At 38.5% G+C, this 13,921-nt stretch overlaps 1 protein-coding gene across 1 annotated transcript in view; it reads right to left on the bottom strand.

The window, feature by feature from the left end:
• The window catches only part of DZANK1 (double zinc ribbon and ankyrin repeat domains 1), a gene marked incomplete at its 3' end in the record, with an annotated part of 42,108 nt that extends 29,190 nt beyond the window's left edge, over window positions 1-12,918 (bottom strand). Inside the window, exons 1-3 of the mRNA XM_008585371.1 lie at window positions 12,761-12,918; window positions 12,012-12,128; window positions 9,127-9,280 (exon numbers count right to left, since the gene is read on the bottom strand). Of these exons, the coding sequence (XP_008583593.1) occupies window positions 9,127-9,280; window positions 12,012-12,120 (263 nt within the window). The remainder of the gene's footprint in view (window positions 1-9,126; window positions 9,281-12,011; window positions 12,129-12,760) is intronic.
• Window positions 12,919-13,921: the final 1,003 nt, after the last annotated feature.

Raw genomic sequence — 13,921 nt, 5'->3', positions numbered from 1 at the left:
TGAATACAGGCTGTTTCAATTAACCCAGACAGGCCAGAAAAAAAGAAAAAAGAATTTAAAAAACTGAAGAAAATCCATGAGAGATAAAAGACAACCTTAAGGGCTCAAATACCCAAATTATGGGTATTCCAGAAGGGGAGGAAAAAGGAAATGACATTGAAAACATATTCAATGAAATAATAGCAGAAAACTTCCCAGGTATAGGGAAAGTAACAGATCTTCAGAATCAGGAAGCTCAAAGATCCCCAAACATATTCAACCCAAAAAGGTCCTCTACAAGACATGTTATAGTCGAACTGGTAAAACTCAAAGACAAAGAGAGAATCTTAAAAGCTGCAAGAGAGAAGCAGCAAGTCACCTATAAGGAAGCCCCAATCAGACTAACATCAGACTTGATGGAAACCCTAAAAGCCAGAAAAGAATGGGATGATATATTCAAAATATTAAAGGACAAAAATTGCCCGGCCAGAATTCCTTTCCCAGCCAGACTATCCTTCTGAAATGAAGGACAAATAGTATATTTCTCAAACAAAAACTGCAGGAGTTCACTCCCACATGACCAGCCTTATAAGAAATTCTCAAGAGAGGGCCGGCCCGGTGGCGCACTGCTACAGTGCGCCGCTTGGGAGCGCGGCGGCACTCCCGCCGAGGGTTCGGATCCCACATACAGACCGGTTCCCGCTCACTGGCTGAGCGAGGTGTGGGTGCAACACTGAGGGCTGCGATCCCGTTGCCGGTCCCAGTCCGGTTCTCAAGGGAGTACTGGGTTTGATACCTGAAAAACAACCGTCACTTCCATGAATACTCAAGAAAGAACAAAACCTACCAGTAAAACAAAAATGCTAACAATAAAGAGAAAAAATAGTTTATCTACCACCCCAAGAAACCAACAGACACAGAAGACAAACAGAAATTTATTTCATTAAATGCTTACTTCAGAAGAATGGAAAGATGTCAAATAAACAACCTAACCCTTCACCTTAAAGAACTAGAAAAACAAGAACAATCCAAACCCAAAGTTAGTAGACAGAAAGAAATAATTAAGATCAGAGCAGAACTAAATGAAATAGAAACCTGAAAAATGACACAAAAGATCAATGAAACAAAAAGTTGGTATTTTGAAAAGATAAATTGAAAAACCTTTAGCAAGGCTAACTAAGAAGAGAGAAGACCCAAATAACAGAAATTAGAAATGAAAAAGGTGATATTACAACTGATACCTCAGAAATACAAGGAATCATTAGAGACTACTATACACAACTATTTGCCAACAAATTTGAAAATCTGGAGGAAATGGATAAATTTCTGGACACATACAAACTACAAAAACTAAGCCAAGAAGAAATAGAAAATCTGAAGACCAATAACAATAAAAGAGATTGAAGCTGTTATCAGAAAACTCCCAAAAAAGAAAAGCCCAGGACTGGACAGGTTCACTGCAGAGTTCTACCAAACCTTCAAAGAGGAATTGATACCAATTCTCTACAAACTATTCCAAAAGATTGAAACAGAGGCCATTCTCCCAAACTCATTCTATGAGGCAAATATCACCCTGATACCAAAACCAGACAAAGTTACATCAAAAATAGAAAACTACAGGCCAATATCCTTCATGAATATGGACACAAAAATCCTCAATAAAATACTACCTAACAGAATACAGAAACATATAAACAAAATCATGCACCATGATCAAGTGGGAGTATTCCCAGGGATGCAAGGTTGGTTCAACATATGCAAATCAATAATTGTGATATATCACATCAATAAAAGCAAAAACAAAAACCATATGATCATCTCTATAGACACTGAAAAAGCAATTGACAAAACTCAACATTCATTCATGATAAAGACTCTCTACAGGGGCCAGCCATGGCTCACTTGGGAGAGTTTGATGCTGATAACACCAAAGCCACGGGTTCGGATCCCTATATAGGGATGGCCGGTTTGCTCACTTGGGAGAGCATGGTGCTGACAACACCAAGTCAAGGGTTAAGATCCCCTTACCAGTCATCTTTAAAAAAAAAAAAAAAAAAAAAAAAAAAGGACTCTTTACAAATTTGGTATAGATGGAAAGTATCTCAACACAAGTAAAGCCATGTATGATAAGGCCACTGCCAATATCATCCTTAAGAACAGGAACTAGATAAGGATGCCCACTCTCACCACTCCTATTCAAAATAGTGTTGGAAGTATTAGCCAAAGCAATCAGAGAAGAGAAGGAAATAAAGGGCATTGAGATTGGAAAAAAAAGTCAAACTGTCCCTGTTTGCAGACGATATGATCCTATATACTGAACAGCCTAAAACTTCTACAAAAAAACTCTTGGAGTTGATAAATGATTTCAGCAAACTTGCAGGATACAAAATCAACACACAAAAATCAGTAGCATTTCTATACTCCAACAGTGAACATGCAGAAAAAGAAATCAAGAAAACTAGTGCATTTACAAAAGCCACCAAAAAAAATTAAAAACTTAGGAATAAAGTTAACCAAGGATGTGAGAAATCTCTACAATGAGAACTACAAACCACTGTTGAGAGAAATTAAAGAGGACACAAGAAGATGGAAAGATATCCCATGCTCTTGGATCAGAAGAATTAACATTGTGAAAATGTCCATATTACCCAAAGTGATCTACAGATTCAATGTAATCCCCACCAAAATTTCAATGACATTTATCTCAGAAATAGAATAAACTATCCAGACATTTATATGGAATAACAAAAGACCACACATAGCCAACAATCCTGATTAAAAAAAATGAAGCTAAAGGCATAACACTACCTGACTTCAAACTATACTACAAAGCTATAATAACCAAAACAGCATGGTACCAGCATAAAATCAGACACATGGATCAATGGAATAGAATAGAGAACCCAGAAATCAACCCATACACCTACAGCCATCTGATCTTTGACCAAAGGCACCAAGTCTACACACTGGGGAAGAGACTGCCTCTTCAGCAAATAGTGCTGGGGAAAAATGGATATTCTTATGTAGGAGAATGGAACTAGACCCATACTTCTCACAATATAACAAAATCAACTCAAAATGGATTAAAGAATTAAATATACATCCTTATAGACAATAAAACTCCTTAAAGAAAACATAGGGGATACACTTCAGGAAGTAGGACTGGACACAGACTTCATGAATAAGATCCCCAAAGCAAAGGCAACCAAAGGAAAAATAAACAAATGAGATTATATCAAACTAAAAAACTTCTGCACAGCAAAAGCAACAATCAACAGAGTGAAAAGACAACCAACAGAGTGGGAGAAAATATTTGCAAAACATATATCTGACAAAGGATTAATATTCAGAATATACAAGGAACTAAAACAACTTCATAGCAAAAAAACAAATAACCCAATTAAAAAATGGGCAAAGGAGCTGAATAGGCATTTCTCAAAGGAAGATATATGAATGGCCAACAGACAGATGAAAAAAGTGCAAATCAAAACCACTTTGAGATACCATCTCACTCCAGCTAGGACGTATAATATCCAAAAGACTGAAAATGATAAATGCTGGCGAGGTTGCAGAGAAAAAGGAACTTTCATACACTGTTGGAGGGACTGCAAAATGGTTCAGCCTTTATGGAAAATGGTATGGAGTTTCCTCAAACAATTTCAGATAGATCTACCATATAACCCAGCTATTCCACTGCTAGGAGTATACCCAGAGGAATGGAAATCATCATGCTGAAGGGATACCTGTACTCCCATGTTTATTGCATCACTGTTTACAATAGTCAAGAGCTGGAACCAGCACAAATGTCCATCATCAGATGAGTGGATAAGGAAACTGTGCTACACGATGGAATACTACTCTGCTATAAAAAAGAATGAAATACTACCATTCAAAACAACATGGATGAACTTAGAGAAAATCATATTAAGTGAAACAAGTCAGGCACAGAAAGAGAAATACCATGTCCTCACTTATTTGTGGGAGTTATAAATAAATAAATATACAAACAAATAAAGGATGCAGTGGGGAAGAAAACACAACATCACAACAATTCCTTGAACTTGTTAAGACAAGTGAACAGATATGATGTAGTGGCGGGGAGGGGAGAGAGGGAAGAGGGAAAGAGGAATGGGTAAAGGGACATGAAAATCAACTACAACGTATATTGAGGAGTTAAAATAAAAAATAAATAAATAAGGGGCTGGCCTGTGGCTCACTTGGGAGAGTGTGATGCTGACAGCACCAAGGTCGCGGCTTTGGATCCATATATAGGGATGGCTGGTTGGCTCACTTGGAGAGCACTGTGCTGACAATACTAAGTCAAGGGTTAAGGTCTCCTTACCGGTCATCTTTAAAATAAATAAATAAATAAATAAAATAAACACATAATTAAATACATAAATAAATAAATAATTTTAGCTCTATTCCCACAAAGATTACTATCTCCTCAATAAAATATCAGAATTATTTGAATGACTGCAAGGGAATCATGAAGCTGGATCTGTAGGAATTCTGCAACTTGGTCTAGGTCAGGCTTTTTTTTTTTCCTTTTTTTTTTGGCAGCTATACCATAAGAGGATCTGAACCCTTGACCCTGATGTTGTCAGCACCGTGCTCTGAGTGAGCAAACTGCCCAGTCCCAGGTCAGGTTTTCTCAACCTATTGAAAGCTACAGATATTTGGGGATAGATAATTATTTGTCTTGGGGCCTGTCTTGTGCATTATAAAATTTTTAGCAGCATTCCTAGCCTCTATCCCCTAGATGCTGATAGTACACTACCACTTCCAGTTATGAAAGCCAACAATGTTTCCACACATTACCAAATATCCTCTGAGGGGCGTAAAATTATGCCCAGTTGAGAACCTCTGGTTTAGAAGCATGAAAGGGTTGAGTGAAAACCACTTATTCACCCAAGCATAAACTTTTCATTCGAGCAGACCTTTTGAGTTGAGTCTAACAAGAACAATCTTTTAACCCTTTGTTAAGAATTTGAAAGGGCCGGCCCGGTGGCGCACTGCTACAGTGCGCCGCTTGGGAGCGTGGCGGCTCTCCCGCCGAGGGTTCGGATCCCACATACAGACCGGCCGCTCACTGGCTGAGCGAGGTGCGGGCGCAACACCGAGGGTTGCAATCCCGTTGCCGGTCCCGGTCCGGTAAGGGCGCGACACTGAGGGTTGCGATCCGTTGCGGTCACGAAAAAAGACAAAAAAAGGAAAAAAAAAAAAAAAAGAATTTGAAGGCTGGCCAGTTAGCTCAATTGGTTAGTGTATGGTGCTGATAACACCAATGTCCAGGGTTCGGTCCCTATACTGGCCAGCCACCAAAATAATAACAACAACAACAACAGCTATCACATGTTTGATGCCAAATCTTGTATTAGGTGTATTATCTCTGATCTTCAGATTGGCTGTCAAGTAAGTTCTAGTAACCTCATTTAACAAACAAGGAAACTGAGAATCAAAAGGCCTCCTGGTTTAATCAAGGTCATACAAAGACTAAGCAATGAAACTGGGATTAAAATCCAGATCTGCAGGTTTCTAAGCCCTGTCCTCTTTCCACACTCCAAGCTACCTCTCTCAAATCAGTTTTCTTGCCTTTGCTGTTGCCTATGAAGATGACATTTGGATTTTCTCCTCCACACAAACAGAATGTACTGCACCTCCTCTTGAAATTTAAGCTATACAACAAGCTTGAATAAAAATAACCTCCTTCAGTAGATCAGAGCGCAGTCTTATAACACCAAGGTCACAGGTTCGGATCTCTGTATTGGCCAGCTGCCAAAAATTAAAAAATAACCTCCAGAAAGTTAATATTTTAGGGCACATTACACATTCCAAGGTGCTGCAAATGGATGCCTGTGATATGCCCTTGTAACCCACTAATAAGTTAGCTTTATCAACCATTGTTGCAAAACTGGAGAGTCTCTCATGGTTCTGCTGAAGACGACATTTGTTCTCAGAGAACTGAGTCCTCCTCAGGTCAAGGCAGCTTTGACCTCTGCCCAGCTTTAGTTTTCTTGGGACAGGAAGTTCCTGATCATAAGGAAGCTTTTAAAGAAACAAGGCAGATGTCAGAAAATTTATAGACCCTAGACTGGATCATCAACACGGACCATCAACATCTGACAACCCACTCCCTCTCCTAAGATGTTCCTGAGTTCCTGGCCCCTCCTGTCCACCTGTGTTCTTTACTGACCATTCTCTGATGTGATGTGCAGCAATAGCTGACTAATTCAGCAGCCAAGGTTGAGAAACACTGGTTATATGATAATTTCAGAGATCCTTTACTTATTATCACAAAAGTAATGCTCACTGTTAAATTCTGGAAGCTGCAAAAATTATCAAGAAGAAACAGTTCAGATCCCCATAACAGCCAGCCACCAAAAAACCCCCCAGAAAAAACAAAGAATGTGTAGTCAGTGTGGAAGGGGATTCTACAAGGGCATGACTACAGGGAGGCACGGTGTATCAAGGCCTGTTACTGTAACCATCTACCCACAGGTGCACATTAGAATCACCCAGGGAGGGCCGACCCCATGGCGCACTCGGGAGAGTGCGGCGCTGGGAGCGCAGCGACGCTCCTGCTACAGGTTCGGATCCTATATAGGAATGTCTGGTGCGCTCACTGGCTGAGCACGGTGTGGGCGACACCACACCAAGGGTTGCTATCCCCTTACCAGTCACGAAAAAGACAAAAGACAAAAAAAAAAAAAAAAAAAATCACCCAGGGAGCTTTGCAGAAGCCCCATGCCCAGCCCATACCCCAGACTAATTAAGTAACAATCTTTTGGGGTGGGAAAGTGTGACTGATTCCAGGACCCCCCACAAATACCAAATTCTATGGATGTTCAATTCCCTTATATAAAATGGCATATTTGCATAAACTTACACACATCCTGCTATATACTCTAAATCATCTCTAGATGACTTAATAATACCTAATATAATGTGAATGTTATGTAAATAGTTGCTATACTGTATTTTAAAATTTGTATTACTTTTTATTGTTGTATTGTTATTTTTTATTGGTTTTGTTTCAATTTCTTTCTTTTGGCAGCGGGCCTGTACCGGGATCTGAATCCTTGACCATGATGGTACCATCACCATGCCCTAACCAACTAAACTAATAGGCCAGCCCTGTTTTCATATATTTTTGGTCCACAGTTGGTTGAATCTGTGTATGCAGAACCTGCAGATCCAGAGGGCCAACTGTAATACAATCTTGTTTCCTAATTTTTTCACTTATTATATCATAAATATTTTCCTATGTCATTCAAAGCTTTATGACCATAATTTTTCCTCTTAATATATTAATGACCTCCAATTGTGAATGGTCTCATTTAAAGTCATGCATCTCCTTATAAGGAAACTAATTACCTTAAGTACCTAAAAACAGACTTGAATGAAGCAGTATAAATTCCATAAAAATTATTTTATCACAAATCTATACAAGCATTCATTTTTTTGAGGTGAAAACTCAAAATTTCTTTGTGTAAATACCTTAAGTTGAGCACAACTGAAATACTAACAGTGCTTTTCAGAATAGACACTTAGAGGGCACACAGCAGGATGGTGAGAAGCATAAAGAATGACCTTATTTTTTAGACTCTTTTGGAAGATTTATTAACTCCTTTGAACCATACACTTAGTCATTAAATTGCTTCATTCTGCTACTACTGGTAGATTCTGAAGGGGCCTGCCTTACAGCATGAGGCAACAGTATTTAGTTTCTTAATTTTTAATGATAATTGAGATGACTTGTTTGGCAAGTGAGAAAAGGCCACATATTCCAGTATTTAATAAGTAATAATAACATGTATTGAGGGATTGTTTTCTTTTTATTTTATTATTTGTTTTAATTTTCAGATGCCAAAGCCATCGTCTTTGATGAAGAATTTGCAATTTTCCTCAAAAAGTCGTGGAGTAGTTCAGCCAGCAGGGGGAGATTGGAGAGTCTTTAATACCTGAGCCAGCCAGGTATTTGGTTTTGGGATTAAAAGTGTTCCTAAAATGTGGTCAAACCTGTCTTGCTGCACAAAATTATTCCTGTACCATAGCCACACAGACTTACCAACTATGTGAGGGTTTTTTTTCTCATTTTCAAATATGGAAATACTATTTAGTTTGGAAACCTTCACAACATATTGTAAAGGTTTCTAAGTTAAGTGGTATTTCTATATGTGAAAATGGGAAAAAGTCATTGAGTAAGAAAGAGAGGATAAAGAAAAAAATAAAGTAGTTAATGTCCAGTAAGTTGAAAGGACAGTGCTTTGAAGGCCAATTAAGTCGATACAAAATGAAATAGAGAATGATCGCAGTGGTTATAGGTTGCATCTTGGGAAATAAAAGAACCATCCTCTAAACAATATTTTCTTCAGAGCCAGATGAAGCTCTTTTGAGGTCCCCAGCCCTGGAAAGGCTCTTCTTTCCCAAAACTCCAATGTGGAATTCAAAATAAAAACAGGGGCCGGCCCATGGCTCACTTGGGAGAGTGCAGTGCTGACAACACCAAGGCCACGGGTTCGGATCCCATATAGGGATGGCCGGTTAGCTCACTGGGAGAGCGTGGTGTGGACAACACCAAGTCAAGGGTTAAGATCCCCTTACCGGTCATCTTTAAAAAAAAAACAAAAACAAAAATAAAAACAAAATAAAAACAGTAGTAATATACTTAACATTTCACTGAGCTATACATTAATGATCTGTGCAATTTACAGTATACCTCAATAGAAGGCAAATAAAACACAGAAGGTACATATATGTGCTGAAGTTAAAATAACTTTTTTGGGGCCGGCCCGGTGGCGCACTGCTACAGTGCGCCGCTTGGGAGTGCGACGGCGCTCCCGCTGAGGGTTCGGATCCCACATACAGACCGGTTCCCGCTCACTGGCTGAGCGAGGTGTGGGAGCAACACCGAGGGTTGCGATCCCATTGCCGGTCCGGCCCAGTGCAGGCGCGACACTGAGGCTTGCGATCCGTTGCCGGACACGAAAAAAGACAAAAAGGAAAAAAAAGTAAAATAAAAAAAATAACTTTTTTGTTAGTGCCCTTCTAATGCAGCACTGATTCTCATAGAAAGAAAGAAATAAAATTAGAACATAACATTATTATATTATAAATAGTTTCATCACCATGCTCATAACTTACTTAGAGACTGCAATAGCTTTAACTTGTATTTTTCCATCAGGCAGAGTAATAGGTTTTGTATACTTAAAGGTATTATTTTCACCATAACCAATTCTCTTTAGAAATTCAGGTTTGCTGCCATCCAGAGTATAATATATGTTGACATCTGGGGTATCTGAAAAGTCCAAAACAGGATAACTATAATTACCATTAAAGGAGCAAGTCCCTGAGTAACATGTATTGGTCAGTTATTTATTTAAAAAATTTTTTTTAGTGGCTGGCCAGTCCAGGGATCTGAAACCTTGATCCTGGTGTTAACAGCACCGCAGTCTAACCAAGTGAGCTCTAACCAAGGCCAACCCTGGTCAGTTATTTATAGGGATTGTATATATATTATAGAAATGAATAATAATAATTAACAATAATCAATTCTTTCACTGTGCTTTGCATGAGTAAGCTCATTTCACTGAATAAGCTCATTTCATCTGTACAACCCTAAGAGGTATGGGTATAATACCCATATTATACATGAGGTAACTGAGTTCCAGAGAGATTGAGAAACTTGCTAAATAATAGAGAAGTCATGGTTTGACTTCTGTTAGGTTGGATCCACAGCCCATGCTTGTGAATTACTGTGCTCTTTTACCTTTCCAGCAGGGCACTGATACAAATAGAACATGGGTCACTTTTAGGATAACAGCACCCATATAGAAAACAGAGCTAATTTTTAATTTTTTCTTAAGAAATGCTTTATTATATTTTATTTGGACTTGGTAAGTGATTCTTACAGTTCTTGGAAAAAATTTAACAGTAATAAATTCGTATGATTCAAGATTCAAAATGTTAAGGGATATACAATGAAAACTCTCCCTCCCATCCCCGACACTGGCTGCCCAGAGGCAACCAATGGTATCTTGCATCTCTTCCATAGAATATTTTATATCCATACAAGTATATATGTACATATTCTTATTTCTCCCTCTCCTTTTACACAAATAGTGGCACACCATACCCCTTTCCACACATTTCTTTTTTCATTCAACAATATGTCTTGGATATTGTCCTAATTGGTACATAAAGAGCTTCCTCACTCTATTACGGCTGCATCACATTCTCTTATATAGATGCACAATAATTTAATCAATTCCCTACAGATGGACACAGGCTGTTTTTTTCCTTTTTTTTTCTTATGCAATTATAAACATTGCAATGAATAACCTCGTAGAGAATTCTTTATGTAAGTATATCTGTTAACAAATATGTAGAACTAGTACTGCTGAATCAAAAGAAATGTGTTTGTATTTTGATTAATATTGCCAGGCTGCCCTCCAGGAACGGTTTAGAAATTAACACTGCCACCAGCAATGCGTGAAATCACCTGTTTAACACAATCTCTCCCATATAGTGTGTTACCCATTTTTCTCTTTTTTTTTGCTAATTTCCTAAGTAAAAAAAACAAAACAAAACAAAAAAAACCTCATAGATTCAACTCACCTTTTTTGCATTTTGAGTAAGATTCATTCATTCATTCAACAAACATTTACTGAGTTCTTATTGTGTGCCAGACATTTTCTAGGCACTGGGGATATACCAGTAACCAAAGTCCCTGCTCTCATGGAGATTACATTTTAGAAAGGACACAGAAACAGCAAACAAACAAGTAAATACATTATGTCAGGTAGTGATTCAGTGCTGTGGAGTAAATTATGCAGGGGATAAGGTCTGCTTTGTGAGTAGATGAAAGGCTGGGTAGAAGAATGAAAATCACATTTTCACATGTTTAGAGACATATTTCTTTTCCTATAAAATGTCTTTTCAGATCCTTTGCCCATTTTTCTATTGGGTTATTATTCTTTTTGTTACCGAATATTATGGAACCTCTTTTATTTATTTGACATTTAAATACAGTATTAGAGAATGTGGATACCATTCATTTCACCCTACTTAATAATGACCCAACTTCTCAATAATCACCCAACTTCTAAAAGTTATGGCCACATATATTAAAATTTTTATTTTGGTTTGAGAATTTCAAAAAAATCATATTAGCTTTTAAGATAAAGGAGGACTTAGTATAATGTAACATATTCTTAGAACTCTTAGTCTAGGAACACAGGAGTCATACCACAAATGCAGAGAAGTAGTTTGAATACATTTTGCTTATTAAAATATATCATTAGAACCTCAACATCTTTCTATACAAATACTTGTCCATATGTTTTATTTATAAAACTTTCCTATGTTAATTATACATTTATGTGTGTTTGTGTGTGTACATATACACACACAGACAAACACATTTAACAATTTGAAGAATAAATATTACCAGGAAATACATTCACTGCTTTATTTCTGTAATAATAGTTAAGATTTACTTTGGCATTATTACATGTCAGATATTGCATACCTCATATATACACCAACTCATCTAATCCTCACAGTGCTTCTAAGTGGCAGATATTATTATCCCTATTTTACAATAGGAGACTAAGACTCAGAAAGGCTAAATAATGTACCCAAGGTCACAAGAAGTTGTCAAACCCAGGATTAGCTCTCTCACCTGTCTGACTGGGAAGCCTATGTTAGTAGGTCAAATTTAATATCCCAGCAAAATAATGAGCATCCTGAGAAAATGTGGGGAAGCACCAGGACATCTTACCTTGGCTAAGGTGAATCAAGGCATTGCTGCAACTACATACCTACACAAATGAAAGGTTGTGGTCAAAGCTAATAGTTTTAATTTAAATATATACCAGTCTATAAACCATCAAAGTACACTATTTCAAATTTTGGAAGTTATTACTAACTTCCCAAAGTCCTAATTGCAGAAAGCATGCAGAGATAAATCGGCAACCAGATGAACACAAACATTATTTTGAACAATTTCAAATACATGTGATTCCTACCTGATTTCATTTCTAAAAGTGTATTGTTATCAATTTCATGGTTAGCTTTTCCAGGCTGTGGAACTCGCAGTGGTATAATCTGAGGGACACATACTGAACCAGCAGTCATTTTCTCTCCTTAAATTAAAAAAAAATAGATAAAAAGAAATTCCAATGTGCGCCTATATCTGAACACAAAAGCTGAAGAGCCAGCACCTCATTTAAATGCAGCAAAACTAATAAAAACTGGAAAGAATATTGATACACCACCTACAAGTATTATTTAATTTTTAATTGGGATAACTATTACATTTCAGCTGTATTTTTGCTGTTGAGGTCTTGCGTGGGGTTTTGATTACCTAAATACGTCATTTCTGAGAAAAGAGCATGAATGAATGAGATGGGGGAATGGAGTTACTTTAAACGGGCAAATTAAACGAATGAGGCAGAACAGAGATCATCACTAATGCTCTGACCTGAGTTCCCTCTGGTTATCACCTTTTCTACCGCTTAGTGTGCCACCTCTCTTGGCTTCAGTCATCATAACAAGGGGAATAGAAGTAACTCTGTACATAGCACGAAATGTTAATTTAGAGCCAACTTCTTTGGGAAAGCTCCAGGTCCACGTCTCTGCAATCGTCACAACAGTGGTTCTTATATAGGAAAGCTGCAAAGACAATCTAGGACTGTAGAATATCACTTCTCAGCACAAAGGAAGTTGGCACAGTGACCAACAAACACAAGTCTCCCACTCCATCTACTGTACTTACTGTAAGGATTCCGTGGGCACTCAAGCGGAGGGGAAGGGGGAAAGCACTCCCTAGCAATATGGCGCCCTTCCGGGTTCTTCTCCGTGGTAAAAGCCCGCCAGCGCCAAACCGTCCACCCCCTATCCAAACCCCGAACGCAGCTCCCTACAAATATACGCTCAGTCCTTGAATAAAGTGGAACTTCTCTGGCGAACGACAGGACCCAGGCTGACAGTTCGACAGAGAAGTTACACTTTATTCAAGGACTGCGCTTGTATTTATAGGGAGCTAGGGAGCTGCTTCCGGGTTTGGATAGGGGGTGGAGGGGCCGTAGCTGATTGGACGGGGCTGAGCGGGAGGTGAGCCTTGACCTGTGACTGGTTGAGGTTTGGCGCTGGCGAGCTTTTACCACGGAGAAGAACCCAGAAGGGCGCCATATTGCTAGGGAGTACTTTCCCCCTCCCCCTCCGCTTGAGTGCCCACGGAATCCTTACACTTACAAATAATTAACTACCAATATGGAGGCCCTACTGGTCTTTTTCGGCGGGGAGAGGTGCAATAATTTTTAATGCATACAAGGTTTCTGAGAAAAAAAAAAAACCTCGCTTTAACACAGCAACCATTTAAATCTCTGTATTGTCCTTTAGAATTTCAATTATTGTGAATACGTAAGTTTTATTCAGTTATAATCTACACATTCGTTCCATTTTTATACTCTTACTTTTTGCACCTCCTTTTATTATTTGCAGTTTTCATGTACTTATGTAATCTTTTTTGTCAATTCGTGGCTAAGCATTTAGGCTATTTCTAATTTCTTTTTAGTTTTGCAATTCTAATAATGCTGCCTCGAACATCTTTGCAATTTGAGTTTTGTCACAGACAAAAGTGGGATAACTAAATTTAGGGGGTGAATTTAATGCCTTGTTGGATAGTTCCAGATCGAGGATCTGATAGCATAGCCAAAGCCCCTACTGAAAGTTTGGCTGGACTGGCGGGGGAATCGCCCATACTCATATTTCCATTCAAGCGAAAGGCACTTAAAATAAAAACAGTTGAAAAATGAGTTCTAAATAAATATGGGTGAGGAGGAAGTAATTTTCACAGCGGCAACTAGTTCTTGGGAGGCTGGGGAGGCCAGTGGGCCCCACGCACCACCACCCCACCCCCGCCCCGCCCCGCCCC

The sequence above is a fragment of the Galeopterus variegatus genome, unplaced genomic scaffold, assembly GCF_000696425.1.
Source record: "Galeopterus variegatus unplaced genomic scaffold, G_variegatus-3.0.2 Scaffold3538, whole genome shotgun sequence".
In the NCBI taxonomy this organism is placed as follows: domain Eukaryota; kingdom Metazoa; phylum Chordata; class Mammalia; order Dermoptera; family Cynocephalidae; genus Galeopterus; species Galeopterus variegatus.
This window is presented reverse-complemented; position numbering and strand designations above follow the sequence as displayed.